Here is a 25,156-nt window from a genome sequence, read left to right as displayed (position 1 = left end):
CCGGCGATTGATATCACCGACTTTTCTAACTTAATCGGCGACCCGTACGTCACAGGTCCGGAGAGCCCGATTAGGAAGGGAGCTTGTCTGGATAAGGGCTAGGGCCAAGGGCTGCACGTGGATAAGGCGGGGCTGAGGAGCCTGGATACCTTGGAATGTTTGTTTTCATGCCTCAGCTTAAGCCACGTCGGTTTGTCAGACACAGACCGCTTCATTTTTATTACTTTGATAGACATCTAGGTGCTAGAGGTTATGCTTCATGCTAGGGGGCTGTCAGGCAATTCGGTGTTGGCACATTTACTTCTAGCTGCCACTGACGGTCCTCTCCCACATCGTCGCACATCGAACGTCGATCAGCAACCATGCTTGGTGACGCCGAACTCCAAGCGCTTGGGGGTAACCTCAGGGCCGTCTCGGAAGAAAACCAGAAACAGCAGCATGACCTGCAGAAGCTTCTCGATCAGTTCCAGTCTCTACTAGATAGTTATAGCCGCCTGAAGAGCGACTATGAGGAGGAGAAAGAGGGGCGAGAGAGGTACAAAAAGCTGGCAAAAACCCAGGAACGGAATCCATTTGTGCTGGTCCTAGTTGACGGCGATGGCTATCTGGTAGGGCCTTTTTCTTTGCCTGGCTTCCTGAGACCTTGGCCGTGCTCTGTCTTATGTCCAAATAGTTCAAAGACCATCTCATCAAATCCGGCGCTCAAGGTGGAGTGAAAGCAGCGCAGCTACTAAGCGAATCTATTACGGACCTCATCAATGAGCGGCTCGGGAGCCAAGCGGATCAATGTCGGATCATGGTGCGCATTTATTCCAACGTTCTCGGGCTGTCGAAGACTTTGGCTCGTGTCGGGCTTGTGGGAAATGAAGCACGGTCGTTCTCGAGCTTTACTTCGAGCTTTACCCGCGCCCAGGACTTATTCGACTATGTCGATGCTGGCGACAAGAAGGAAGGCGCCGATTATAAAATCAGAGGTGCCATTATCCTAGAGCCTGGTGTCGTTATATTGCTGACTCCCTCCAGAGATGTTCCGCTTGTTCGCAGACAATCAGCAGTGCAAGCATATATTCTTTGCCGGGTGCCACGATACGGGCTATTTGTCCTTGCTAACGCCATACCGCGGCAAGACCGACCGTATTACCTTGATTAAGGCTGCTTCGTTCCATCATGAGTTCGACGGCCTCGATTTCGCCGTACGCGAGCTTCCCGGAGTTTTTATGTCAACTCAGTTTGGTGGAAGCCATATTCCGGCTCCTATTCCACCTACCGCTCCTGCTAATCCACCTGCTCCGAAAGTCTGCGCCCATTATCAAAAGGTATATTGTTCTTCTTCATCCTATCGCACCTATCTAACTTGGGGTGATGGCACAGGGCATCTGCCGCTATGGCAATAAATGTACAAAGGTACACCAAGACCCCAACCAGAAGTTATCCAAAACAGTAGAGGATAACTTCGTCCCCTCGACACCGTCCCATTCAAAAGATTCCAAAGCGGAGATTCGAGGCCACAAACCCAACTCTGCATCACTTCCTATTATAGATTCCAGGTCACTGGAGTTTATCCCAATGAACAAGGACGGGGAACGTATTGACCCTTATGTCCCTCCCCCATCCAAGGATAGCTGGGACAAGTACAAGCGGCGCGCCGCTCTATGCAAACCGTGCAACAACTATTATCTCGCTGGCTGCTGTAATAGCGAGAACTGCGAACTCGACCACCGGCCTATTGAGGTTGACACACTCAATGTGCTGAAGTATATCTTGCGGCGGCGCCCCTGCAATAAGGGCACTCGCTGCCGATCATTAAAATGCTATCTGGGCCACCACTGCCGACTTGGTAGCTGCAAGAGCTTTAAAACTTGCAAGTTCGGCCGACATGCCCACTTTTTGGATTACGCCGTGACTCGGTGGGAGGAGCCGATTGAACGACAGACATCTGATGACTCTCCGGCTAGTGAGACGTCGGAAAATACCACTTCTACGGATGATATGAGATATGCCGACGAGTCTCCGGTTGGAGTTGCCGTGCAAAGTACAGCATGAGCGATCCAGCCAACCCGGGACATTGACGGCCTTACCTTGCGATTCATATCCGCGCAAGTCAGTAACGGGAAATTGCGGACTTACACCTCTTTTCTAGGTAAAGAGGCAAGAAAAGGTAACGAAGAGCGGGCGACAGTGTAGGAGGCCGCAGATGGTAATACTCCTCGATGCTCTAGTTGCGGAGCGCCGGAAGTATCTCGTAGGATTGGCTGGTTACAGAAAACTATACAGCTGTTAACTCTCTTGATATGATGTTTGTCGGTGGTTATAGTCTGGATGTCAAGGCCGAGCCTCTGAAAGTGATGAATGGATCTACGGTACTCCGTAACAATTGACTTCAATTGAGAAACTGCTCGTGTGCTTAAGACCCTCCAATCAAGTCAGGTGATCTGGTCTTGCTTATCCCGATTGACCCAGCCATCCTTGGATGATTCTCTGCCTCTTCTGACAGCACAGAATCCTCCATAATTAGCACACTCCGCTATCTGGTCACGATCGCAATAATCACGTTGTCCAAGTGACCCAACCCCCGCTAATTGAGCCCGAGATTGCCAATTTTCCTCCTCCGACTCCGGTCGTGGTTCTAAAGATAGTTCCTTTAGGCGCTTGCAGTTCGCCCATCACGCCAATCAGCAAACTCCGTTTAAAGTGATATGGACAACAACTCTCATGGGCGGTTCATTGCAGAAACAAGGAGGGTTCGTTCGCCTTGATTGGTGTGACGGTCTGCCTGGCTGCTTTTTGACTCTCCCAGCCTACCTCTCAGCGTCCAGCAAGACCCTCCTGTTCGAAGCGCCTGCTCGCTCACAGCCAATGGCCGCTCCTCCAAGACACCTAGACAGGGATTCCTGGGCCCGACGTGCGCAATGCTGCATTAGGTTCTGCACGGATGAAGGCGCCTTCGCTTGATCTGCCCTCTCCCCGCGCTGAGATCTATTTATCACAGCCTTGCGCTACTCGTGGCCACGGTTTTCGTCCCTTTCCCTTGTCTTGTGGAGTTGCTTGCCCTTTGTTTGCTTGTGTGCTTTTTGGTTTATTCTCTGTCGTGCCTTTGGCTCTGGTAGCTAGGCGTCTTTCGTTATTGTCCAGAAACCCAAACCTGTTGATCAGGTTCATGACTTGAGATACCCCTAGAAGTACTGCTTGTTGGTTTGGCTCACCTACTATAACCCGTCTAGCAGATTACGAGGCACGATGATGGCTGAGCCGAATCGCCCTGCAACTGCCAGATGTCCGCCCTCCCGGCAGGTTCGGGGTACGAGGCTTAATACTATAATCGAAGACGCGCGCGAGACACAATATGCAGACAAGACGGGGCCTAGTCCGACCGACAACGGGCCAAGGAGTCCACCACCGCAATTGAAGCTGAGGACCGCTGGGCTTTCGCTGCCGTTGGCAAGTCAACAGCGCAGGTTCCTGTCGCCGCTGTCGGCTGGGTCCGTCTCGTCGTGTTCGGATGTGGATTGGCAGAATCAGATGAAGAACTTTGATGAGCTCTACGATGCGACGGACGATGAGTCGGATTTCAGTGACGAGTGCATGTCCTATACGAGTACCCGGCCTACCAGCTTGACGACACCGACCACAAGGACCGGCTCGGTGACGTCTCCGGGTTCACGAAGACGCTTGCCAGCTCTCTCTATCCCCTCATCGAATCTATGGCCTTCGCTCCATGGGGCTCCGAAAAGCTCGCCGGTTCCGCCCACGCCTCCGCAACGGATCCCCGTTTCTCCAGCCGCTCTCTCGCTGTTGTCACGTACTGTACCGGCAATGCACGCGACCCCGTCGTTGGATGGCAGTGTGTCATCAGATCAGGTGTCTAACCTCAGCACTCCGTCGACTCCGTCGTTACGATCTCTCCCAGATACCGACTGGAACTCACGCGAGATCCATGTTCTACCCGACCTGGACGACTCACACCCGGATATCGCCACCTCCGAGACGGAAGAGATACCAAGCATCGAGGTTCCTATCGAGAGTGCCGACGACGACTGGCGTCGCTTTATCGGAGAGTTCCCCCAGATACCTGGCCAGACTACACCGCAAGCCGGCTATTTTCCACCAGAACTCACCCGCGAGGATACACCGTCGGACCAAGGTGTTGCTCTGCCTGAAGGTGCTCTGGCGACGTTGCAGTTCATCCCTCTGGAAGGTACGCCGGAACCGTGGTCGGAGACTTCAGAAGCGAACGAGGAAATGTGGCAGATTGCAGCATCATCGGGGCCGCGTCGCCTCGAAGATGAGACGCCGGTGTCTGCGATGTCAGATTATAGCTTCACGAGACTGGACATACCGTCACCTGGAGGTTTTTTCAACTCGCTGGCTCCTCGAGCTCGTCATACCTGGTCAATTCCGAAGCTAAGCAATGCTCCCACGTCTGCAACTGCTGAGCGATTCTATAACCTTCCTTTTCCGCGAGGTGAAGGAGAAGTTGTCGAGCAAGTCATCGACTTCCCGGAGAGGTCGAATGACGAGCAGCTGACAGCGATCTACGCGCCTCCGACTGCGATCAAGATACCCGAGAGCCCGGCATACCCGCCAACGGAGGGGACCATTAGCCCTGTCAGCGAAAGAGTTCATGAGATCTCGAGGCCAGTCACCACGTACGATCCCGACGAGCAAGATGAGAATTATGCTGAGGAACTCCAGAAGAAGGCATTGTCGAGCTTGGACAGGACTAGCGTTTGGCTAGCGGCGCAGGCTTCTTATCTTGCAGCGCTCAGCGAAACGAATCCAGTCAACAACCTTGCCGATGAGGAGGAGGCAGCTGAGGAGGTGGACGATAGTGTCCAACAGGCCGCCAAAGCCCTTGAACGCAAGGCTTCCATCCGCGTGGCCGAGACGTTCCCGGAACCGCCTAGTTCTCTTCCTGCTGCTGAGGCCAGCAAGGATTCGATCTACTGGCGCGGCTTCCGCTTCCTCCTTGAGCAGTCTAAACGTGGAGATACATTTGTTCATCGCAGCACTCGCTTCGATGCTGTGCAGTCTTCCCGTCTTGGTCTGTCCGGTCTTCACAACAAGTGTCTGCTTGGGAACTACGAACTAGTTCTTCCTGAGCGCCCAGCCTACAGTGGGCCGTTCGCGAAGGCGCCTCGCAACTCCGTGCTCCCTGGGATCTTGCAGCAAAAGGCTCAGTTCTCCATGGTCGAGAAGGAACAACTCGTTCTTTCCCAAATCAGCCAGCCAATGTGGGCCATGGAGGCCTTGAGATACCTGCACGGTGGCAGTCTCATTGCAAGTCCGGCACGGAAGCGCCTCTCGAAACGTGCCACGATGACGACTGCCCAAAAGACTCACAAGCGCCGCCAGATCCGGGTTCTCGACCTGGGAGGCCATGCGACAGCCGAGTGGGCCTGGCATCTCGCGCACGACTATCCCCAAGTCAAGGTGTACACTGTCTACACCGAGCACCAACAGGTCAATCAAGCGATAAAAGGACCTCCAAACCACCACCACATCCAAGTATCCCAGCTCTGGAAGCTCCCATTCCCCGATAACAAGTTCGACGTGATCTCGGCTCGCTCTCTGCCCGCATTCCTGAAGACGGAACGCCCGGCCGGGGAGAGCCTAGACGAGTACGATCTCTGTTTACAGGAATGTCGTCGCTGTCTGAAGCCTGGCGGATATCTGGAATACCTGGTGATGGATGCCGAAATTGCCCGCGCTGGACCCTACGCCTCCGCAACATCCATCGAGTTGTCGTTCAGCCTGAAGATCCGAGGCTACGACCCAGTTCCCACCAAGCAATTCCTCGGTCGTCTCCGTAAGCAAGGCTTCGTTGGCATCAAGCGAGGCTGGATGTACCTACCTATGGGCACTGAACCACCAAAGCCTCAAGTCCCGAGAGAGACTCCTGACCCGCGGGTAAAGAGTCTAATCGACGACTACGAGCCGGTTCAGGGACCATTGGGAAGTACGGCCGATATGGCGTCCATTACGGGCTTGCTTGGCGGTTGGATCTGGGAACAGTGGCTGCTCAAGTTGCAGGTTGAGATGGGTCGGGATAAGGGCAAGTTGCTTGAGGGGATTGGGAGTGTTTTCGATGAGGGACGGAAGAACGGGTCTGGCTGGACTTGCTTGTCTGGTTGGGCTATGAAGCCGTTGAAGAAGCAGGGCAATGGGATGGCTTGCTGATTGGCATTGTCTTGGGCTTGCACTTTGCATCATTCCACTCTTTACTTGTTTAATCTTAGGCCCTGGTGGCTGTTTTTGTTTCTGTCTGTCTATCGTCCTGGCGGCGAGCACTCACTTTGATCTACTAATGTTTCCTGGTTTGGCCCTGTTGAGCGTTCTTGATGAGTGAATATGGGACTGAGAGTATGATGAGATGAGATTTGATACCAATGATAGTACGGAGTAAAAGAAACTTGAATGAAACCCTATCTGTTTGACCTTTGAACTACGTTAGAATATATATCTGCCGCCGTGTTTCCAATCGTAGCCACGGCAGCGTACCGTACGCCCAGCCGAGGAGAAGACCATGGACTTAACTTCAGGAGAGACTTCTCTTTTGAGACGATTATTTAACACCCTCAAAGAACTCACCCAACAGCCATAGACTAGACTACCTCGTGGCCATCCATCTGCTTCATCACAGTCACGTGAGCCCGCCCATCCCGCCCGCATCCTCATCGCTCCTCCGCCTTGGCCGCATCAATCAAACCAAGCTATCCAACCCTCAAACCTCCAAAATGCTGTTCTTCAGGTACTCTCTCCTCCCCAAGTACCCGATTTACCCGTAGGGTCTCATGCGCTAACGTTCTGTCTGGCGGGCAGCTTCTTCAAAACCCTCACAAATCAAGTCGTGACGATAGAGCTGAAGAACGACATCCGCATCCGCGGGACGCTCAAGTCCGTCGACCAGTACCTGAACATCAAGCTCGACGACATTGACGTCCTCGATCTTGACAAGTACCCGCATCTCAGCTCCGTTAAGAACATGTTTATCCGCGGCAGTGTCGTGCGCTACGTTGTGCTCCCAAGGTCGGAGGTTGATGTTGGTTTGTTGGAGGATGCGACGAGGAGAGGTAGGCACCCGCCAACAGTGGATTGGACTTGACGGCATGAAGGTATGTGCTAACGGGCTTTGCAGAGGCTGCGAATCAGGCGGGAAAGGCTCGGTGATTCGCACGGACGGGATGGGACTGAGATCTATTATCTACTTAATGAATGCGCTTTACGATGTGATGCGGTGTCGTTGTTTCGTCGACCGACTCAGGAAAACATAAGATGATGAAGGGCCGGACATGATGGACTATGGCCGATTGGGGAGGAGCTGCCGGTTGGAAATACCGGAGCGGACTCCAGAGGGCGCACATGTCGCCTAGTCGAGATCATCTACGTCCTTGGCAGCTCACACAATGCTGTGGATGACCCTCTTATATTCCAAAGTATCGTTCCACTCAGATAGCGAAATTTACTGGAGCATTTGCCAGTCGTTCGTAGCTAGCTTCATATTTCCCATTTCCTAGCCGAGATTTGCACGTGACTACGTGTCGCGAAAATCGAGACCTGCCGCGCCTCCGGGATGCTCGCCACCCACCCTTGCTCAACGCGATACACACTCTCGTTTATAGCGTATCCTTGCTTCAGCGACTTCCTTGACCAGCGACTGAATATACTAGACGAATAACGACCGCATATACCGTGTGATACCATTACGATGCACCTTCGCTAACCAACCTTAACACCAACTCTGACCTCAAACGAACGAAATCCACCTTCGCACCTTACTCCGTACCACCGCACCGATTTCACATCTTTCACAGTTCGCCCACACACAATGCCCGCTCCGTCCAATTCCAGACGAACCTCCACACCATCTAAGCCGTCCAGCGGCAAGTCGCAATCGAACTCCGCGAAACGAAACAATACACTCCTGAACTTCTTCCAGAAAGCAGACGGGCCGCCGCAATCAAGCTCGAAACAAGCTCGCATTACGCAGTTTACGACGCAGGGGGAACGACCCGGTAGCAGGGTTACAGCCCCGCGGCCGCGGCTGCTGAAGAGGGAGGGCAGTTCGGCGAATGGGGAAGCTAATGGTGGCGAGGGGTTGTTTCTGGAGGATAAGAAGGGCCGGAATGGGTCGTTGAGTGCTGCGAATAATACCGAGCGGGCAAGGGAGAGGTCCCGGACGCCGGATATCTGGGGGGAGGACGGAGGGAAAGAGGATGCGGACGATGCTGGGAAGGACGGGGCGGAGAGGTATAATGAGAATGGCTCTGCGGTGAAACGGCGGAAGGTGGATGCCGTTTCTCCAAAAGCTGAATCTGAGAAGGAGGCGGCGCCGAAGGCCAAGAAGATCAGCGGGCCCTTTATCGATGAGTCGGATAGTGAGGATGAGGGATTTGAGGCATTCAAGGATTATGGAGACGGAGAAGCGAACGGCGTGCCCGCGGAGACAGATTCGAAGGGGCCCGAAATGCCGTCGGACGAAGAACAAACGGGAAAGAAGCGCGATTTCGCCGCCGACGTACCACCGCTGGTAAGAGAAGCCACGAGCCACATGCAAGATGATGAATACGCGGATTTTGACGATATAGAAGAAGACGGAGTTGGGGGTGAAGGATTCTTAGGCGTCGAGGGATACGAGGTTCTTGACGAGGAGACCTCTGGATTCGATGCGAATGAAAAACCTACCTGTCCCGTGTGTCAAGGGAGCTTGGAGGGCTTCAGTGAAACAGTAAGTCGCCCTCCTCGGGTAGGCAAAGAGGAAGCTGAAGAATATCGAATAGAATACCATGGCGCATGTCAATGATTGCCTCGATGGGAAGCCAAGCCCAATTCTCCCGAAGAAACAGAGTCCAAATATCAGCACTCCCGGGCAGAAGTCCACGGCCGCAGACCGAGCTGCTGTAGCGAAACCAGCGCAACGCGATCCTACTCAGTCCGGAACATCAAAAGCCGGATCTGCGTTCTCCAAAATCATGGCAGGTAATGCTGAAGACGCGGCGTGGGCAGAGGCAGCGGCAAGCGATGTTGCTTCTAGGGGTAAACAGGCTTATCAACGGACCTGCCCGTTCTATAAGATCATTACAGGCTTCTCAATATCAGTGGATGCTTTCCGCTATGGAGCAGTCGAATCGTGCAATGCCTACTTCCTCAGTCATTTTCACAGCGATCACTACATCGGACTTTCGAAGTCCTGGCGCCACGGTCCAATATACTGCAGCAGAGCGACGGCAAATCTTGTGCGTCAACAACTCAGGGTCGATCCAAAGTGGGTAGTGGACCTGGAGTTTGAGACGAAGACAGAAGTGCCTGGAACAGGCGGAGTGCAGGTAACTATGATCGAGGCCAACCACTGCCCTGGTAGTGCCATCTTTCTGTTTGAGAAGGCAATGAATTCTGGGACTTCTACTCGTATCCAAAGAGTCTTGCACTGCGGTGACTTTCGAGCTTCTCCGCAACATGTGCAGCACGCTCTTCTCCGTCCGGATGTCGTTAACCCGAAAACGGGCAAGAGCTGGCAGCAGCGAATTGATGCTTGCTATCTTGATACTACATATCTCAGCCCCAAGTATGCTTTTCCGAGGCAGTCGGACGTCGTAAATGCCTGTGCCGAGCTGTGTTCGCGCATCGACCAAGGCCAGTACGATAGTCTTGGCCACATGCCTTTCCAAACTGCGAACGCAAAGACCATATCAAAAAATCCCATCAGCCAGTTCCTCTCATCCGCTACCGCGGCAGTCAAACCTTCGGCCTCCGGACCTCAAGGCCGGTTACTCGTCGTTATCGGGACCTACAGTATCGGCAAAGAACGAATATGCCTCGCCATAGCGCGAGCTCTAAAGAGCAAAATCTACGCAACACCCGCGAAGCAACGTGTTTGCGCGTGTCTGGAAGACCCAGAGCTCTCCTCTTTACTCACCGACGACCCCCTCGAGGCCCAAGTCCACATGCAAACGCTCTTTGAAATCCGCGCCGAAACCCTCTGCGACTACCTCGACTCCATGAAACCACACTTTACCCGCGTCGTCGGGTTTCGACCAACGGGCTGGACATACCGACCGCCTGCCGGCCGGACACTGGAGAACCCGCCCGTGTCCACGGTACTCCACTCGGCACATTGGAAGACACCATTCACCGTGCGAGATCTGACACCGCAGCGCGGCAGTACGCGTGAGAGCGCCTGCTTTGGTGTCCCGTATAGCGAGCACAGCTCGTTTCGGGAATTGACTATGTTTTGCTGCGCGTTGAGGATCGGGAGGATCATACCTACGGTTAATGTGGGGAATCAGAAGAGTCGAGAGCGCATGAAGGGGTGGTTCGAGAAGTGGGAGGCTGAGAAGAGGAAGAGCGGGTTGTATAAGGTTGACGGGGATGATTGGTAGATTTGACTCTCCAATACCCTGCATAGCATGATGGGATGATAATGATCATGATCGTGAGGCACATGAATATGAACTCTATCTATGTAAATTTGTTCTGGCGTAGTGCCACTGCCGGTGTCCGGGTACATCCCGAATCGCTGCCTGACTGCCTCAGGCTGTAATGGGTCACTGACCTCCAATCACGCGGACGGCAAAGCGATGACCGAACAGGAAGTGAGGCACGGATGGACGGAGCCAATCCTCAAGTCCATCATTTCTCTCCAAGCGGGGAAACGAACTGCTTCCTGGATTAATCTGCCAAATCTGGGGATAGTCTCCCTTGGCTGCTCGTCTTATTCGCCTGTTCTCAACGACAAGAGTTTGGCTCACAAATCATGGTTGAATGATTACTCCGTAACTCAGTCCTAACCGAGCACAGGAAGGGCGGGGCGTCGGGGATGCGAATCGGCTGGCGCTCACTGCGAGCACAACCCCAGACTCCCGTCCTCGACTTCCGGGCCTCTGCCTTTGCCTCGGGGATGCCCTCGTCGTTCATCCTCATAAATACGTCTCCGGAATGCCTTCTACTACTCTCTGTCTGACTCCAACACGCCATGGACTAATTGACGTCCTCTATATACTCGACTACATCTTCTCTTCTCTTTATTGTGCTCTTGACTGCTTCGATTGATTCCCCACATCCACGTAACCTCCGCCAACCGCCAACGGTTAGTGACCGGTTAGTGCCCTGCAAGCATAGTTCCTCTGCATTTCTTTTTCTCCGAGCTTGCGATCTTCGCTGCAGCTGCTAACATTGGCCTACAGATAGTTCGCCATCATGATCACCGACTTCCTCACACCTGAACATATCACTCCCGAGAGGATTGCGTATGCCCTCTTGGGACTGCTGGCCGCCTACTATATCTTCCCGTACCTTCAAACATGGCGTTTGAGTGACATCCCCGCACCGGGCTTTGCTGCTTGGTCGAACTTCTGGCTGCTTCTGCAGACTCGTCTGGGTCATCGTTTTATCTCTGTCGACAACGCCCATAAGAAGTACGGCAAGCTTGTGCGCATTGCTCCTCGCCAGGTCTCGATTGCCGATGACGCGGCTATCCAAGCTATCTATGGACACGGAAACGGTTTCCTCAAGGCGTACGTCAATGAACCTTGTTTGTGGGCTTTATGCTAATAGTGTAGTGACTTCTACGATGCTTTCGTCTCTATCCGCCGCGGTCTGTTCAACACCCGCGATCGGGCGGAGCACACTCGCAAGCGCAAGACTGTCTCCCACACCTTCTCTGCCAAGTCGATTGGCCAGTTCGAGCAGTACATTCACCACAACATTGAGAACCTGGTTAAGCAGTTGAGCCGCACCTCCGAGCTCCAGCGCAACCCCAAGAACGGATATGCCACTGTTGACGCCCTGAACTGGTTCAACTTTGTTGCCTTCGACATTATCGGTGATCTCGCTTTCGGTGCTCCGTTCGGCATGCTCGACAAGGGTCAGGACATTGCCGAGATGCGCAAGTCGCCCGACGCTCCTCCCCAGTACGTCCAGGCCGTTGAGGTTCTGAACCGCCGCGGTGAGGTCTCTGCGACCCTCGGATGCTACCCTGCCCTGAAGCCCTTCGCCAAGTACCTACCCGACCGCTTCTTCCGTGACGGTCTCGAGGCCGTTGAGAACCTGGCTGGTATCGCTATCGCGTGTGTCAACGAGCGTCTCAAGCCCGAGGTCATGGCCAACAACACCCGTGTCGATCTTCTCGCTCGCCTGATGGAAGGAAAGGATGCCAATGGCAACAAGCTTGGCCGTGCTGAGCTTACCGCCGAAGCCCTGACCCAGCTGATTGCCGGCTCTGACACCACCTCCAACACCTCCTGCGCCATCCTCTACTACTGCCTCATCACTCCTGGTGTCATCGACAAGCTCCACGAGGTTCTCGACGAAGCTATTCCTAAGGACATCGAAGTTCCTACCCACGCCATGGTCAAGGAAATTCCCTAGTAAGCCATATATTTCCCTTAGCTTCGACTCTGCTAACTTGTTTTCAGCCTGCAATGGGTCATTTGGGAAACCATGCGCATCCACAGCACATCGGCCATGGGTCTCCCCCGCGAAATCCCAGAAGGCAACGCACCCGTCGAAATCAGCGGCCACATCTTCAAGCCCGGCGACGTCCTCTCCGTACCCACCTACACCATCCACCACAGCAAGGAGATCTGGGGCCCCGACGCCGACGACTTCGTCCCCGAGCGCTGGGACCCTGCTCGCCTCACTGCCCGCCAGAAGGCCGCGTTCATCCCATTCAGCACGGGCCCCCGTGCTTGTGTTGGCCGCAACGTCGCGGAGATGGAACTCCTTGTCATCTGCTCCACTGTCTTCCGCATGTTTGATTGGGAGTTGCAGCAGAAGGGGCCTATGGAAACGCGTGAGGGCTTCTTGAGGAAGCCTGTTGGTTTGCAGGTTGGTGTTAAGAGGAGGACGGTTGTTTAGTGTGTTTGCGTTCTTGCATTTGACTGCATTGCATTTGGAGAGGAACTTGGGAGGAAAATACCTTGGCTATTTGTTGGTTAGGTGATTTGCTTTGCATGGCCTTCATGACATGTATGTAGCTTTACGAATTCATATGTACAGATTTCAGACTATCTGCATGTTTGTGAGGAGTTGCTGCCTAGCGAGTACGGAGCCGACTCGGATGGATCGGCAATATTCGGCAAACCGAGAAAAGGGCTGCCGAAGCATAGGCCTGTACTGCTGGGAAGGAGCGGCTACCCAGGTACTCCCCAGCTGAGCTCCGATTCTGAGCTTCCCAAGTCCCTCAACTTCTCACTCCTCTCTCACGAACACCCTCAGCCATTTAAATACCTTTAACGTCGAGTGTCCAAATTCAGCTGTTCATATTGTCTTGTGAATCACACTTGTCTACTCTCAACAGTATCGTGACCCTTTGGGGCAGTCATGACGGCAGCCCGCCTTCTCAGCGGCAGAAGGCATGCGGAGTCCTCCTCGACCTGCATCATATCGCGCGGAGCGAGCGGTAGGTATTCCCGAGACGTCTTTCCATGAAGACTGCTTGGTTCCTTTCCTCACTTAATCTTACTAGTACTACGACGGCGTTGTTTACAACTCGAGATCTTCAAGATAAATGTCATTCATCATATTCTCATTCAAAAAGTACCAAGCTCCAGGCTCGCTATTTGCTAATTACAAAACATTTACCGGCAGGTGTAACCGCCGTCGATGACCAGGTCCGCACCAGTGGTGTACGTGCTGGCATCGGAAACAAGGTAGACATAAGCACCCTTCAGCTCCTTCGCATCACCGTTACGGCCCATGGGGATCATGGACAGCCACAGGTCCTGCGTCTTCTGGTCGACGAAGTCAGACAGACCGGTGTCGATGTAGCCGGGGGAGATCGAGTTGACACGGGCAAAGTCCCTCCACTCGTTCGCCAGCGAACGAGCCATGTGGATACATCCCGCCTTCGCAACGTTGTAGCTCGTCTGCTCCTGGGGGAAGTTGGCAATGTGACCGCTCATGGAAGAGGTGATGACGAGGGAACCCTTGCCACGCTGCTTAAAGTGCGGGCCAACGGCTTTGGCGCAGTGGAATGTGCCGTTCAGATCGGTCTGCAGAACCTCCATCCAGTCCTCGACCGAGCCGTCCAGGATACCGGAGTTGGCGGTGCGGCCGGCGTTGGCGATGAAGGCGTCGATTTGCCCGAATTCCGCGATCACGTCCTTAACGAGCTTCTCGACGCTCGCGTAGTCGCCGATGTCGAGCTTGTAGGCCTTGGCCTTGACGCCGTACTTCTCGGCTAGCTCCTTTGCATTCTTCTCGCCGCCTTCAGGGCGCGAGGCGTAGGTGATTGCGACGTTGGCGCCCATCTCGGCGCAGCCGCGGGCGGCTTCGATGCCCATGCCGCGGGGGCCGGAGGCGCCGGTGACGACGACGACCTTGCCCTTGAGGCTGAAGAGGTCGTGGAGGGAGGAGGCGGAGGGGACTTGTTGAGGCATGTTGGTGGTCTGAGGTAGGTAGGTAGATAGGTAGTAGAGAGGATGGATTGGTAGCTTGATTGGTGTATGAAGGATATAGAAGGGCAATTGAGGCCTTAAGTAGCACAGCAGAGAACAGTGATGACGTGGTGATGATTTCACGAAGCTTCGAAGCGGGGACTCGGAAGATGGGAGAACCTGATGGGCTGACTGCAAACAGGGACGGACGGATGGGGCTCTTTATAACCGGTGGGCAGGTAACGGTAGCACCGGTATGTGTTCATACTGCCCCTCCCCAACGGCCAGAAGTACCTTGTCAGTTGTTCTGGGCCTGGTTCAGTGTCAGGCAGTGAGAGTGAGGGGCCCTGGGTCGATGACGCCATGAAACTCTACGGCGGGGTGGGGCGCCAACCAACTCCAAGCCGGAGGTCTGGCTATACTTCAGCATTCTGCGGTAAGCGCTTAGAGAGACCTTGATAAGCACAATTGAGATGCTGATAGGCTTAATTGGCATCGCCAGAGTTTCTGTGCTGCTTACACCGCTGTTTGTCAGTGCTGTGTAAGGGGCTCAAGAATTGTGTAAGGGGTTGGTCAGACTGTAAGCCGGAGAGTGAGGGGTAAACTGGGCTAGACGGAGGAGAGAGCTGCGGTATCCGAGACGACGACCTGTCTCATGCAATGCAATTGACTTTCTTGGGCTACGTGGCAGACCACAGTGGAGGGCGGGGATTCTGCTGTCTAGACTGCACAGGACGGAAGAGCAAGAGAGTTACTCTGGACTCGGGGACAAACATCGTCAATTCCATCATATCGCATTCAATCGTCTATTCTATAAATCATATATACCTTGGGATAGTGTATACAAAGTACCTTTGGCTACCGGTACTTGGGCTACGACCTCAGCAACCCCTCCCCCTCCTCCGTCTCATCACCAGATCTGGCTTTATGGCCCGCCATAGCCAGCGCATCCCGCCGCCCACGCTCCGCATTAACCAGCCACACTAGCGGCATCGGCAGCACGACCAAGACACCAATGAAAATGAAGCCGGACCGGACAGAGCCCGTCTTATCGATCAGGGCGCCGACGATCGCGGGCCCCACGAACGAGCTCCCCTTATCCGTGGCCGCGTAGAGCGCGTAAAACGCTGCTTCGCTACCTGGCGGGATCAGCTCGCCGAACAGGGAGCGGCAGTACGATGCCAGTCCGCCGGAGACGACGCCGTGGACGATGCCTAGAGGGAAGATTTCCCACGGCTGTTGCAGGCCGAGGACGCCCCATTTTTTGATAAACGGGATGTAGGCTAGCATTCCGTACAATGGGATGATTTCGAAGAGTGCGATGCACAGGAAGATAGTGTGGTTGGAGGCCAGGCCGAAACGTCGCGCTACGATGGGCCATATGAATGCGCCGGCCATTCCGGACATTGTCGCTGTGATGGAGAGCAGGCCGACGGATACGGTACTCAGATGGAGCTCTGTTCGAGCGAACAGGATTGCTGTCCCGGACACCGTTGCGATGGCGTCGGAAATCAAGAACCACGCGGCCAAGAAGATAACTACTTCACGCAACTTCAGTGCGACCTTGATGGTGTTCCAGAGAGACTTCCACGCGAACCCCACGAGCCGCAGCCAGACGCGCCATTTCTGACGGTGGCCGGCGCCGGGAGCGACATCTTCCAAAGGAGGACCGGGGCGGGTTCGCAACCATCGACTGCAGACTACAGTGAATGCGGCCCACCAAATTCCCACTAAAAGCAAAACAAATCGCAGCGGCAGGGTCGGGTGGGCTTTGCCCATGGATGTCTTTGACAGAGTAAACAGCATTAGTATGCTCAGAATCTGCACAAGGACAGCCGCACAGTAGCCCAAGCCCACTCCCCGCGACGAAATGCGCGTGGAGAGTTGCAGTTCTGGAGATGTAGAGCCAGAAGTCTTTTCAGACTCTGTGGGTTTCCCCGATTTCGCCGGCCCAGTGTGATCACCATTATCCTCGTCGTCCGTCCACGACCGCAGAGAGAAATCGTCTGCGTCCGGAAGGTCGTGAAGCTCGTCTCCATTCTTGTCTGCGGCAATCTGAATCGAAGGATCGTTTGCGACGAGGATAGGCAGGAACGAATTGAGGACGACAAACGAGGAACCAAGGCAGGTGACGCCGATAATAACCAAGAGGGCCCCGAGTACGAACACCGGCGGCGCAATAAGCATGAAAAGCATGGACGTCGCGGACCCGACGAAGCCGAACGTCAGCAGTAGAGTCTTTCGGTTATTTTCTGGCGAAATCAGTATAACGACATCATCACGGGACATTTACCGTCTCACCGTAATCCGCAAGCGCACTAAAGGACACGAGCGTCAAGGCCTGGATGAGCACCGCCAGCGAAAAGGTGTACATGGCAAAACTCGCCGTGTTGATTTCCATGCCCAGCACCGGGACGACACAGGCCTCGTTCGCCGGTGCAGTCCCGTTTCCGGCGGTGGGCGCGTCCGGACCGACACAGGGTCGATGGCTCGAGGAGAAGAATCCCTGTTCGCGGGCTGATTGCTCCAAAGTCAGTGGGAGAAATGAGCCTGGACAGTCAGCATCCACCTCAAGATATCCCCCCGATGGACATACCGACGCCGCACACGGCAAACACCTCGGCAGCGATCCCGTAGGCATACCAGCCCCAAATCTCGCGACGGTCTGTGGGGGAGGTATCCTCTCCGCGGTAGCGCGGGGAACGACGACCGGAGCCCGCCTCTTCAGGTGACGAGGGGAGCTGCGAGAAAGACGCCATGATAGATGACTGGAAGGGAGAAATAAAACTTCAAAAGCAGCATGGCGGGAAGCAGGGCCAGCAGTTGCGGTGGAGCTCGCAGCCCTGCTTCCTTTCGTCCAACGGCCTTTCGTCTTTGGTCGATGACGCCCCAAACAGCGGAACGCCCGGATGGCCTTCACCGCTTTTGTGGTCGGCAGTATGCCAGCCTCGGAAGGCGGTAGATACAAGATCCATCGTGCTATGATTGGTGCAAAGGATCTATAGGAAGCATTGAGGCAACAAGGCATCGACATGATCGGAAGGGAAATACTGAGGGTAGCTGAGACGATGGGCAGCATGTCAGCCGGCTCATTAGCATCATGTCCGACAGCTGGAGATGAAGGCCTTGTGTTCCCTCGAAAATACCCGAACGCCCACGCAGGGAAGCGCACCCGGTGCCGGCCCGACCTCCTTCCTGTTTTGGGACCGGTCACTTCTTCTCAATCCATTCTCCCTCCTCTTCTACCCAGGCATCCCCACGCTCGCTACTCTATACCACTTGACCTCCTTTACCTATAGTATAATCCGACCTCGTTCGCTCGTTTTCGCGCTCGAGATGTTTCGTCCCCTCACCTCCGCCATCTTCCTCGTCATCAATTGGATTATCTTCGCCTTGAGCAGGCTGCTATATCGTATCCGAGGCCACGACTCGCGGCAGATTATCAGACACCGTGCTTTCAGACACCATCCGGAGCCCAACATCATTCTCGAGGCCCCGGAGTGCGGCCACTCCGGCTCCCATCTACTTCCAAATCACACCTGCCTAGACGATGGCAAGATCGGCAAGATCCCGGAGCTCCGATGGAGGCCACCAGCCCACCTCGACGTCAAGCAATATGTTCTGATCTGTGAGGATCTCGATGCACCTATACCATTCTCTATCATCAACCACGGCCTCTTCTTCGGTATCCCACCCATCACCACCGAGGCGTTTCCCGACGATATCGAGCAAGACAGGAATTGTGCCGGCCGTCTCACATTGGCAGGTTGGGGTTTTGTGCCGACCATGAGGGGGACACCATATATTGGCGCTGCTGCTCCTCTCGGTCATGGAGTCCATCGATATGTATACACCATCATCGCCCTCAACGAGCCTCTACATTTCGACCGACCTGACAAGGTCACGAAGCGCCAAGTCAAGAAGGCATTGACCGATAAGGTAATCGGCTGGGGACAATGGACCGGACACTTTGAACGGCCTTGGCCTCGCTAAGTCAGGCCTGCTTCCTGCCGCGATCGAACGACTTCGACATGGGAGGAATGGACAAGGGGAACATCGTGAACTGAGGCAGGAGGTGTCTATTCTTCCTTGCTGTATATCCTCAACGCCCCTCCAATTATATCTCTACATCGTCTGCTACCTACTTTGCCAACGCTGCCCTTTGTTATGATACCCCAAATTACTCAATTATGAACAACAGTACAAGGGACAATCAACAGCATAAACCCGGCTACCATTCGCCTTGCCTCCAATACACAAACCGCCCACTTAACTTCCTATATACTGTCAGTTCCGCTCCCACAGACTTAAAACGACCTGCTCACCAGTTTCGGCTTCAATCTGCTCCATGAAGACGGCCAGACGATGGATTGACGGCTCAACCGAAGATTCGCATGCTCTCAACGTCGCGGCTCCTGCTCTATGTGACTGCCCACAATCCTTCGCAAGGGATCGTAGTCCCTTCAACAGCTCCAGCAGTTTCATCGAGTTTTTCCCAAGCAGCATCCGTACCAGCACCACCGTCTCGTCGTCGTCGAGGTCCATCTGCCCTAGTTGCATCTTGCTCCGTATGCATAGGAACTGAGGCAGCGAGGGATCGAACAGCGCGTCTTTTCGCGTAACGTTGTATGCCAAGCAAGCGGCCTCGAAAAGAGCAAGGGACTGGTCTGCCAGTGCTGGGAGCGTCAAGAGGGTTGATCCGGGGTTCGCTCGGCACTCCTTGCATTTGAGCATAGCTTGGCCCTGAATATGTATGCGGTCAACCAGCCCGAGAATTGTTTCGAGTTCCACCACAGTCGGCACGCTTCGGATTTCATTCATAACCTGCAAGGCGCCTATCGAACATTGGCACCCGGCCTCCGCCTCCATCGAAGCGAGGATGAGGCAGTAAATGATGCGGTCGAGGGACAAAGAGTTGGTGCTAAGTTTTGCTGTGCTGAAGTTGGGGTAAGTCGGCATTGTTGGCCCCTGATGTATATGTTCTGCCCCTGAACGGGCGTTTTGGTACGCCTGATGAAACGGGAGAGGCTAATATAGAGGGTAGCAGTGACTCCCAAACACGGCCCCTCTTCACATGCGCAATGCTAGCTCTGATGTCGACGGATAGGCAATACAACCTCGGGTTCGTGAGGGAAGCGTCATTCATCAGCCTCACAATTTCCATCACATCAAGGTGCAAGCCCCGTTGGCCCGTCCTTCGCGCGGCCAAATCATCGTGAAACCACACACTTCCTCCGATCCGCCGAGTGTTGCACAGTCAACTATAACCTGGGTATGGTTACCACCTCAATCACCAGGGCCAGATTGGGCGCTGACGCTCATCGGTACCTGACGAAGGGGCAGCTGAGCCTTCGTAGGCGGACTTGGCTACGATACTCGGCGCGAGAGGGTGTGGATGATAGACTTGTATTATGGGATCTTCGAAGCAAGAAAATTACGTCACGACCTAGTCAACATGTCCAGCTTCATCATGATCAGTCGCAGTCTCTGATACGTCTCCTTCATCATCATCACCCGGCCCCTCGACGGTGTTAGAAACTCCTGCGTGTAGGCAAGGATCCGTCGGACTGTCCTCTGCAAGCCCTCCAGGCGCCGCTTTAGTACCCGCTTCACGAACACGCACTTCTCTTCAGATGGCACGCAAAAGCCCCCAATTATCAGTGGACATGCATCAAGCTGAGTTCTGAACTGCACATTGCCGCCTTTGAACCTTCGTGACCGTGTTGCTAGCCCAGCGTCAGGCCTATACTCCTGGGCCAGAGCACCGAAATAGTCGGGGAAAAATCTCTCTACTACATCATTCTCGGCGGAGGTTATGGTGTCTAGCGCAGTGATTACGCTATCGATGCTGAGGATGACAATCATGAGGAAGTCCACTCTTATTCGCGAACAGCCGCGACACTGCAGGATTGTATCAATCAACTGCTGCAGCATTCGCTGCCGCGTCAGAATCGTGTCAATGGCAACTGTGGGACCGGATTGTATGGCGCATGCATTTAGTCGGATAAGGTCCCGAACCACTTGCTCGTGATTCTGGCACGGGAAAATACTACTCGAAAAGCCGTTGATGTTCGCTTTGAAGTCTTCTTCCGGAAAGCTGTAGTCGTGCGGCCGCTTCGCGCCGACCGGAGTGAAGAAGCCCGACGGCTCCCCAAAATCCCCTCCTAGAGGTGGGAGTGGCTGCGACCAAGGGAATGCCTCCTGTTTCAGTTGTTCAGGGTAGACTGAGTTGCCCTGGAAGCATGGCTGACCGCTACTGGAAAGAGAAGTGCCATGAGCTAGGCAGTCATTGACGCCAGAATAACAACTCGAGGTCGACGGCGCGTCCAGTGCTTCGGAAGTTGAGTCCGAGAATCCTTCCGACGTGACTGGAAGACTATCCAAGTCCATCGACATTCTGTCATCCCCTTTGCCATCGTTGTCAATCTGGTCCATAAACCCGCAATCCTGACCCGGATCCGTGAAAGGGTTGGACATAAACTCGTGCAGCCAGCTGTCCGAGGCCATATCAAAATCTGAAGCCACTGAACCTCTCGAGTTAGCCAGGCCGTGGTAATGAGGATTGAATAGACGAACCTGAGAAAGGCGGTGCTGTGACGATGTCCATGAAGGACGGGGTCGGTAAACTCGCCGCTTCGACCGACATCTCGTCGATATGGCCATGCTCAAACGGAAGCTTGTCGAAGAGAGGCTTGTCCTCGCCGTCCACAGACCCATCATTTGCTCCGAAGTCTGGCATTGGCTCTTCCTTGACCTTTTTCTTTTTCTGGTTCCGAACCTTCTTACTCACTCCGCCATCATTGTGGCCAGACTCGAGATGCGGATCTCTCTTTTTGGCGGGTCTTCCTAGACGGCGAGAGATGCTGTAAACACATTCGATGTTATGCTTCTGGCATCGTTTACAAGACGGTCTCTCGTGGCTGCATTTGATCTTGGCTTGCTGGCAGGCGTTGCACGTTTGGCGGATTTTGACGCTCTTTGGCAGCTTATCGGGGGGAAGATCGCCCCATTTGACACTCTTGGGTTGCTTGTCAGAAGAAAGGTCACTTTCTTTGAGCTGATTCATGATGAAGTTCGTCTCTGCAGTATGCAAAAGTTTCAACCCAAATTGCAAACTCGGTGGCGTATATATGATGAGCCAAAGTCTACCATATCCACAGTCCAACAGCATTCCTCCGAGAAAGACCGCAACGGCCGAGTGGAGTCTGGGTAGCAATAGTGCTGCGTTTCCTGCTCTGGCTGGCTGGTTTAGGTTACATGCTCCACGTACCACATGGGGCGTCCACAAGCTCCTTGAAATCTAGGTGTTCGCTCGATTGCTGGCGAAAACCACGCATGGTTCGTGCTATGCTAAGAAAAGGATGCAAATGCTTATCACCGGCGCTGTGGCACCATTGATGCTGCAGTAGGTCGAGTTTCTGCAAGTTCATCACGCCTAGTTTAGAACCGGCCTCGGACCCTGTCTGGGCAGGAAGAACTTGAGCTAATCAACGACTCTGGATTCCCTACGACTCCAACCCCTAACGGACTGCCCTAAACCATACGGGTTACACCATGTCTTGGACTAATTAACTGCCGGAATAACGGGATCAACGCGGCCCATCCAACCGCCAGCGGATAGTATCCCCACCCGTCCTGCTATCCACCTGTGCTACATGACAGTTTGCCGCCCTTGCGCCCCCCTCACATGCTCCCGAACCTCTGCTGGACTGGTAGCCGTTGCAATCACCGGCTGGCTACAGGGAGCGGTTCTTATCCACGTCGTCGTTGGCGTTGGGGTGGGCGTGCTCGACGTCACTGTCGTAGGCCCGTCATTGTGGACGAAGAAATAGTTACCAGCCACGGGACGTTGGAGGCCAGTGACCTCAACAAACTGACGGAGATCAAACCCGGCCCGTGCCTCCATTGTCTTGGGGAAAATATGTCCGAAACAGCCGGGGAACATGTACTGCTCGTGTTGCTCGAACGCAAGCAAGACGTACCGGTGATGCGTGTTTGGCGGGGGTTGGGGAGCAATATACTCCGCCGGGTGTTTGCCGAACGGGCCCTTCCCATGGCCGTCCGGCTCTAGCCACGGCTTGTCGTTGCGCATCACCAGGTTTGGTTGAAACCAGTGGAGGACGACCGTTGAGGTTTGCCCGACTTGAACGTCGAGATCCACCATGACGATCAGATAGGTTGAGTTTGCGTGGAATCGGAGGCTGCTGATTTGCGGCAAGGGATGCGTGTCTAGCAGGCTTAGTACTGCATTTGTACGGAGGCCCGAGCCATCATACCTGACATTTCAAGCGTGTCTCCCGGGAGTACCCATGGCCTTTTAGGGTAACGAAGGTCAAGGGGAGGCAGTCCATGTGGCAACGGGTCAATTTGCCCAAAGGCCACCAAAAAGCATGAGGTGAGATAGAAGAGTCTTTGGGCGAGCATCTTGCCAGCCTTCTTCGTCACTGGCTATCTTGTCCTTGGCCACTACTCATGATCCATCCTCAGCAGACAACCCCTTTATACGAACCGTAGCAAGCGAAATGTGTAACTCGTGGCATTTCTAGACCTCGGTGACTATTGACATCCGGCGAGTTAAATAGGGGGTCTACTCATTTCTATACCGTTCCATCGCTCTCACCGAGACCTCTGTTTCGCTCGCTTTCCCTCTGTACTCGCCACTGTACGCCGTTCGCATAGACCATGCCCAGAATCGGCCAGCAAACTACCGCAATCACCGCCGACACAAGGCCATATGTCCGCCCGTTGCCAAACCTCTCGATCATCGGCGTGACAAGGGCTGTACTCGCCGCGCCGAGAAAGCACCGCACGAAGTTGTTTGTTGCCATTACGGTTGCCGGTGTGCTGTAGTACAGATCGACCAGTAGTACGTTCATCACGTTGTAGGAGGCTGTGATGGAGAATGAGACGAGGAAGATCAGGATCAGGGCAACCACGAGGGGAGGCCGCAGATCGAGAACCACACCGTAGAGCAGGATTGCGAGTGCGCTGAGGAGCTAGACCCTATTATTAGTATCAATTCCATCACTTGTACATTGGAGTCTGGTCTGGGATGTGCGGTACTCACCGTCATTGGACCCCCTATCTGCAGTCTTGCGCGTTCAATAGGGAATTCCTGATCCGTCCTTGTTCGACTTCGATCCGCACTTCTCCTCGTCTCTTGATACTCTCTTTGCACCTTCCTATAATTCCGATCAACAGCCTTCCCGCAAAACGCCGCAGAAACCAACGACCCTACACCCGCTGGCACGAAAACAAGCCCGATCCCCATATCCTCCAGTCCATAGAGCCGCTTGAACTGCGCTGGGATCCCCGCCGTCACGGCGTAGTAGCTTGCGAAGACGAGCCCGTTCGAGAGGAGAATCAGACCGGTGGGCCGGTGTCCCAGCAGCCGCAGAGACGCAAATGGATTCAGAACGGCGAGGTTCCTCTGTTTCTTGACAAGCCCATCTGTGCACGCTGGCGTTGATTCACTTCCTTGTCCTTGCTCTTGCTCTTGCCCCCCGGCCCTTTTCTTGCAGGACGGACTGGCGTTCCTCGTCTCCGGCAAAACCACCACCAACACCCCCAACACAACGATCCCCGCACCGGCAAGGACCCCAAAAACACCCCTCCACCCAAACCTACTCCCCGTAATAACACCCCCCAAAACGGGCCCCAGACTCGGTGCCAGAATGTTCCCCAGAGACGTGAAACCCATGTACATCCCCCGCTCAGCGGGCTCAATGATATCCGCCGCCACGGCCGCGGCCAGCGCGACGGTGCCGCTGATTCCGGTGCTCTGGAGTCCGCGGAGAAGAAGGAGGGATTTGTACGAGTGGACTTGGGATAGAGCGATGTTTGACGCGATGTATAGACTCAGGCAGAGTATGTAGGCTGGTCGGCGCCCGTGTGTATCGGAAAGCGTTGCTGTGAGGGTTGGGGAGAGAGCTTGGCAGACCTTTCATCTCCAATTACCACATATTAGCGTTTGGATACCGAAGTGTGAGTGAGGGGGTTTGGGGATGGGCGGGTACCATGTACGTCGTGATCGTGAGGTTTATCTGTGACGGACTGACGTGCAGGTCGGAGGCGAGGGCAATCAGGGCGGGATAGTAGATGTTTGAGCTTAGGGGGGAGAAGGTTGAGGCTAGGGAGGCTGTGAGGATTATGAGGCGTTTTTGGGAGGGGGGGAATGGCGTCTTGGGGGGTGGGGTGGTTTTGGCTTTGGGTTTTGCGGGGACGGGTTTGGAGGGTGGATTTGAGGATGAGGGTGAGGGTGAGGGCGATGGAGATAACGAGGGTGATGATAGGGATAGTGGTAAGAGTCCCGGTGCCAGGAGGGGCGTTGTTTCTGTTGCTGGGGGCATGGTGGTGGGTTCCTTGCGAGGTATCATAGTTGGGGTCAGAAAGGGACCTGAGTAGGTGGTGAGGTATGGTAGGGTAGATGAACCTGTAATCTAGGATGAATATACGCCGTACCATGCAGTAGCGAAGGAGTATGTTTGATTGATTACTTGGTTTGATTGACAAACCACTGACTAACTGAAGCGTAAGTATACAGCAAGCACAACATCCGGACTACCTATCGTTTCAGAACTTGACGGCGTTGACCGAACAATTCCTCCCATCAAACAGTCGAGGCGACTGGAGCAGGCGAACAAGCGTAGGACGAGGTTTCCTGTCTCCGATCCAAGTTCAATCCAGTCCATGCTCAGGTCCAGACTCAAATATTCGGGCGGTACGTATCCTCCCGTGCATCCCCTGTGTAGAGGTGCGCTGGACGAAACAATTTGCCGCATGTT

At 54.4% G+C, this 25,156-nt stretch overlaps 11 protein-coding genes across 11 annotated transcripts; 5 read left to right on the top strand and 6 right to left on the bottom strand.

Annotated features, from left to right (window-relative positions):
* Positions 1-362: 362 nt before the first annotated feature.
* Positions 363-2,043, top strand: DSM5745_07199 (zinc finger CCCH domain-containing protein; the record flags this gene model as incomplete). Its single annotated transcript, XM_026749215.1, has 5 exons — positions 363-608; positions 674-995; positions 1,024-1,316; positions 1,372-1,754; positions 1,842-2,043. 5 exons carry the CDS (start codon positions 363-365, stop codon positions 2,041-2,043), a joined length of 1,446 nt encoding a protein of 481 aa, XP_026602305.1.
* A 1,197-nt stretch (positions 2,044-3,240) lies between these two features.
* DSM5745_07198 (uncharacterized protein) lies at positions 3,241-6,177 on the top strand (the record flags this gene model as incomplete). The annotated part of the gene is made up of 1 exon (XM_026749214.1): positions 3,241-6,177. The coding sequence occupies one exon, from the start codon at positions 3,241-3,243 to the stop codon at positions 6,175-6,177; it is 2,937 nt and encodes a 978-aa protein (XP_026602304.1).
* Positions 6,178-7,825: 1,648 nt separating this feature from the next.
* DSM5745_07197 (DNA cross-link repair protein PSO2) lies at positions 7,826-10,376 on the top strand (the record flags this gene model as incomplete). The annotated part of the gene is made up of 2 exons (XM_026749213.1): positions 7,826-8,725; positions 8,778-10,376. The coding sequence occupies 2 exons, from the start codon at positions 7,826-7,828 to the stop codon at positions 10,374-10,376; spliced, it is 2,499 nt and encodes an 832-aa protein (XP_026602303.1).
* An 817-nt stretch (positions 10,377-11,193) lies between these two features.
* On the top strand, positions 11,194-12,852 carry DSM5745_07196 (cytochrome P450; the record flags this gene model as incomplete). The annotated part of the gene is made up of 3 exons (XM_026749212.1): positions 11,194-11,510; positions 11,556-12,362; positions 12,411-12,852. 3 exons carry the CDS (start codon positions 11,194-11,196, stop codon positions 12,850-12,852), a joined length of 1,566 nt encoding a protein of 521 aa, XP_026602302.1.
* Positions 12,853-13,574: 722 nt separating this feature from the next.
* DSM5745_07195 (SDR family oxidoreductase) lies at positions 13,575-14,375 on the bottom strand (the record flags this gene model as incomplete). Its single annotated transcript, XM_026749211.1, has 1 exon — positions 13,575-14,375. One exon carries the CDS (start codon positions 14,373-14,375, stop codon positions 13,575-13,577), a length of 801 nt encoding a protein of 266 aa, XP_026602301.1.
* An 870-nt stretch (positions 14,376-15,245) lies between these two features.
* Positions 15,246-17,131, bottom strand: DSM5745_07194 (MFS transporter; the record flags this gene model as incomplete). Its single annotated transcript, XM_026749210.1, has 3 exons — positions 15,246-16,624; positions 16,674-16,922; positions 16,969-17,131. The coding sequence occupies 3 exons, from the start codon at positions 17,129-17,131 to the stop codon at positions 15,246-15,248; spliced, it is 1,791 nt and encodes a 596-aa protein (XP_026602300.1).
* Positions 17,132-17,489: 358 nt separating this feature from the next.
* Positions 17,490-18,365, top strand: DSM5745_07193 (YbhB/YbcL family Raf kinase inhibitor-like protein; the record flags this gene model as incomplete). The annotated part of the gene is made up of 1 exon (XM_026749209.1): positions 17,490-18,365. The coding sequence occupies one exon, from the start codon at positions 17,490-17,492 to the stop codon at positions 18,363-18,365; it is 876 nt and encodes a 291-aa protein (XP_026602299.1).
* Positions 18,366-18,641: 276 nt separating this feature from the next.
* DSM5745_07192 (uncharacterized protein) lies at positions 18,642-19,331 on the bottom strand (the record flags this gene model as incomplete). Its single annotated transcript, XM_026749208.1, has 2 exons — positions 18,642-18,649; positions 18,698-19,331. 2 exons carry the CDS (start codon positions 19,329-19,331, stop codon positions 18,642-18,644), a joined length of 642 nt encoding a protein of 213 aa, XP_026602298.1.
* A 487-nt stretch (positions 19,332-19,818) lies between these two features.
* On the bottom strand, positions 19,819-21,438 carry DSM5745_07191 (Zn(II)2Cys6 transcription factor domain-containing protein; the record flags this gene model as incomplete). Its single annotated transcript, XM_026749207.1, has 3 exons — positions 19,819-19,999; positions 20,083-20,896; positions 20,949-21,438. 3 exons carry the CDS (start codon positions 21,436-21,438, stop codon positions 19,819-19,821), a joined length of 1,485 nt encoding a protein of 494 aa, XP_026602297.1.
* A 585-nt stretch (positions 21,439-22,023) lies between these two features.
* Positions 22,024-22,796, bottom strand: DSM5745_07190 (YbhB/YbcL family Raf kinase inhibitor-like protein; the record flags this gene model as incomplete). Its single annotated transcript, XM_026749206.1, has 2 exons — positions 22,024-22,601; positions 22,649-22,796. 2 exons carry the CDS (start codon positions 22,794-22,796, stop codon positions 22,024-22,026), a joined length of 726 nt encoding a protein of 241 aa, XP_026602296.1.
* A 173-nt stretch (positions 22,797-22,969) lies between these two features.
* On the bottom strand, positions 22,970-24,721 carry DSM5745_07189 (putative MFS efflux transporter; the record flags this gene model as incomplete). Its single annotated transcript, XM_026749205.1, has 3 exons — positions 22,970-23,368; positions 23,440-24,312; positions 24,389-24,721. 3 exons carry the CDS (start codon positions 24,719-24,721, stop codon positions 22,970-22,972), a joined length of 1,605 nt encoding a protein of 534 aa, XP_026602295.1.
* Positions 24,722-25,156: the final 435 nt, after the last annotated feature.

The sequence above is a fragment of the Aspergillus mulundensis genome (assembly GCF_003369625.1).
Source record: "Aspergillus mulundensis strain DSM 5745 chromosome Unknown scaffold_7, whole genome shotgun sequence".
NCBI classification, from domain to species: Eukaryota; Fungi; Ascomycota; class Eurotiomycetes; order Eurotiales; family Aspergillaceae; genus Aspergillus; species Aspergillus mulundensis.
This window is presented reverse-complemented; position numbering and strand designations above follow the sequence as displayed.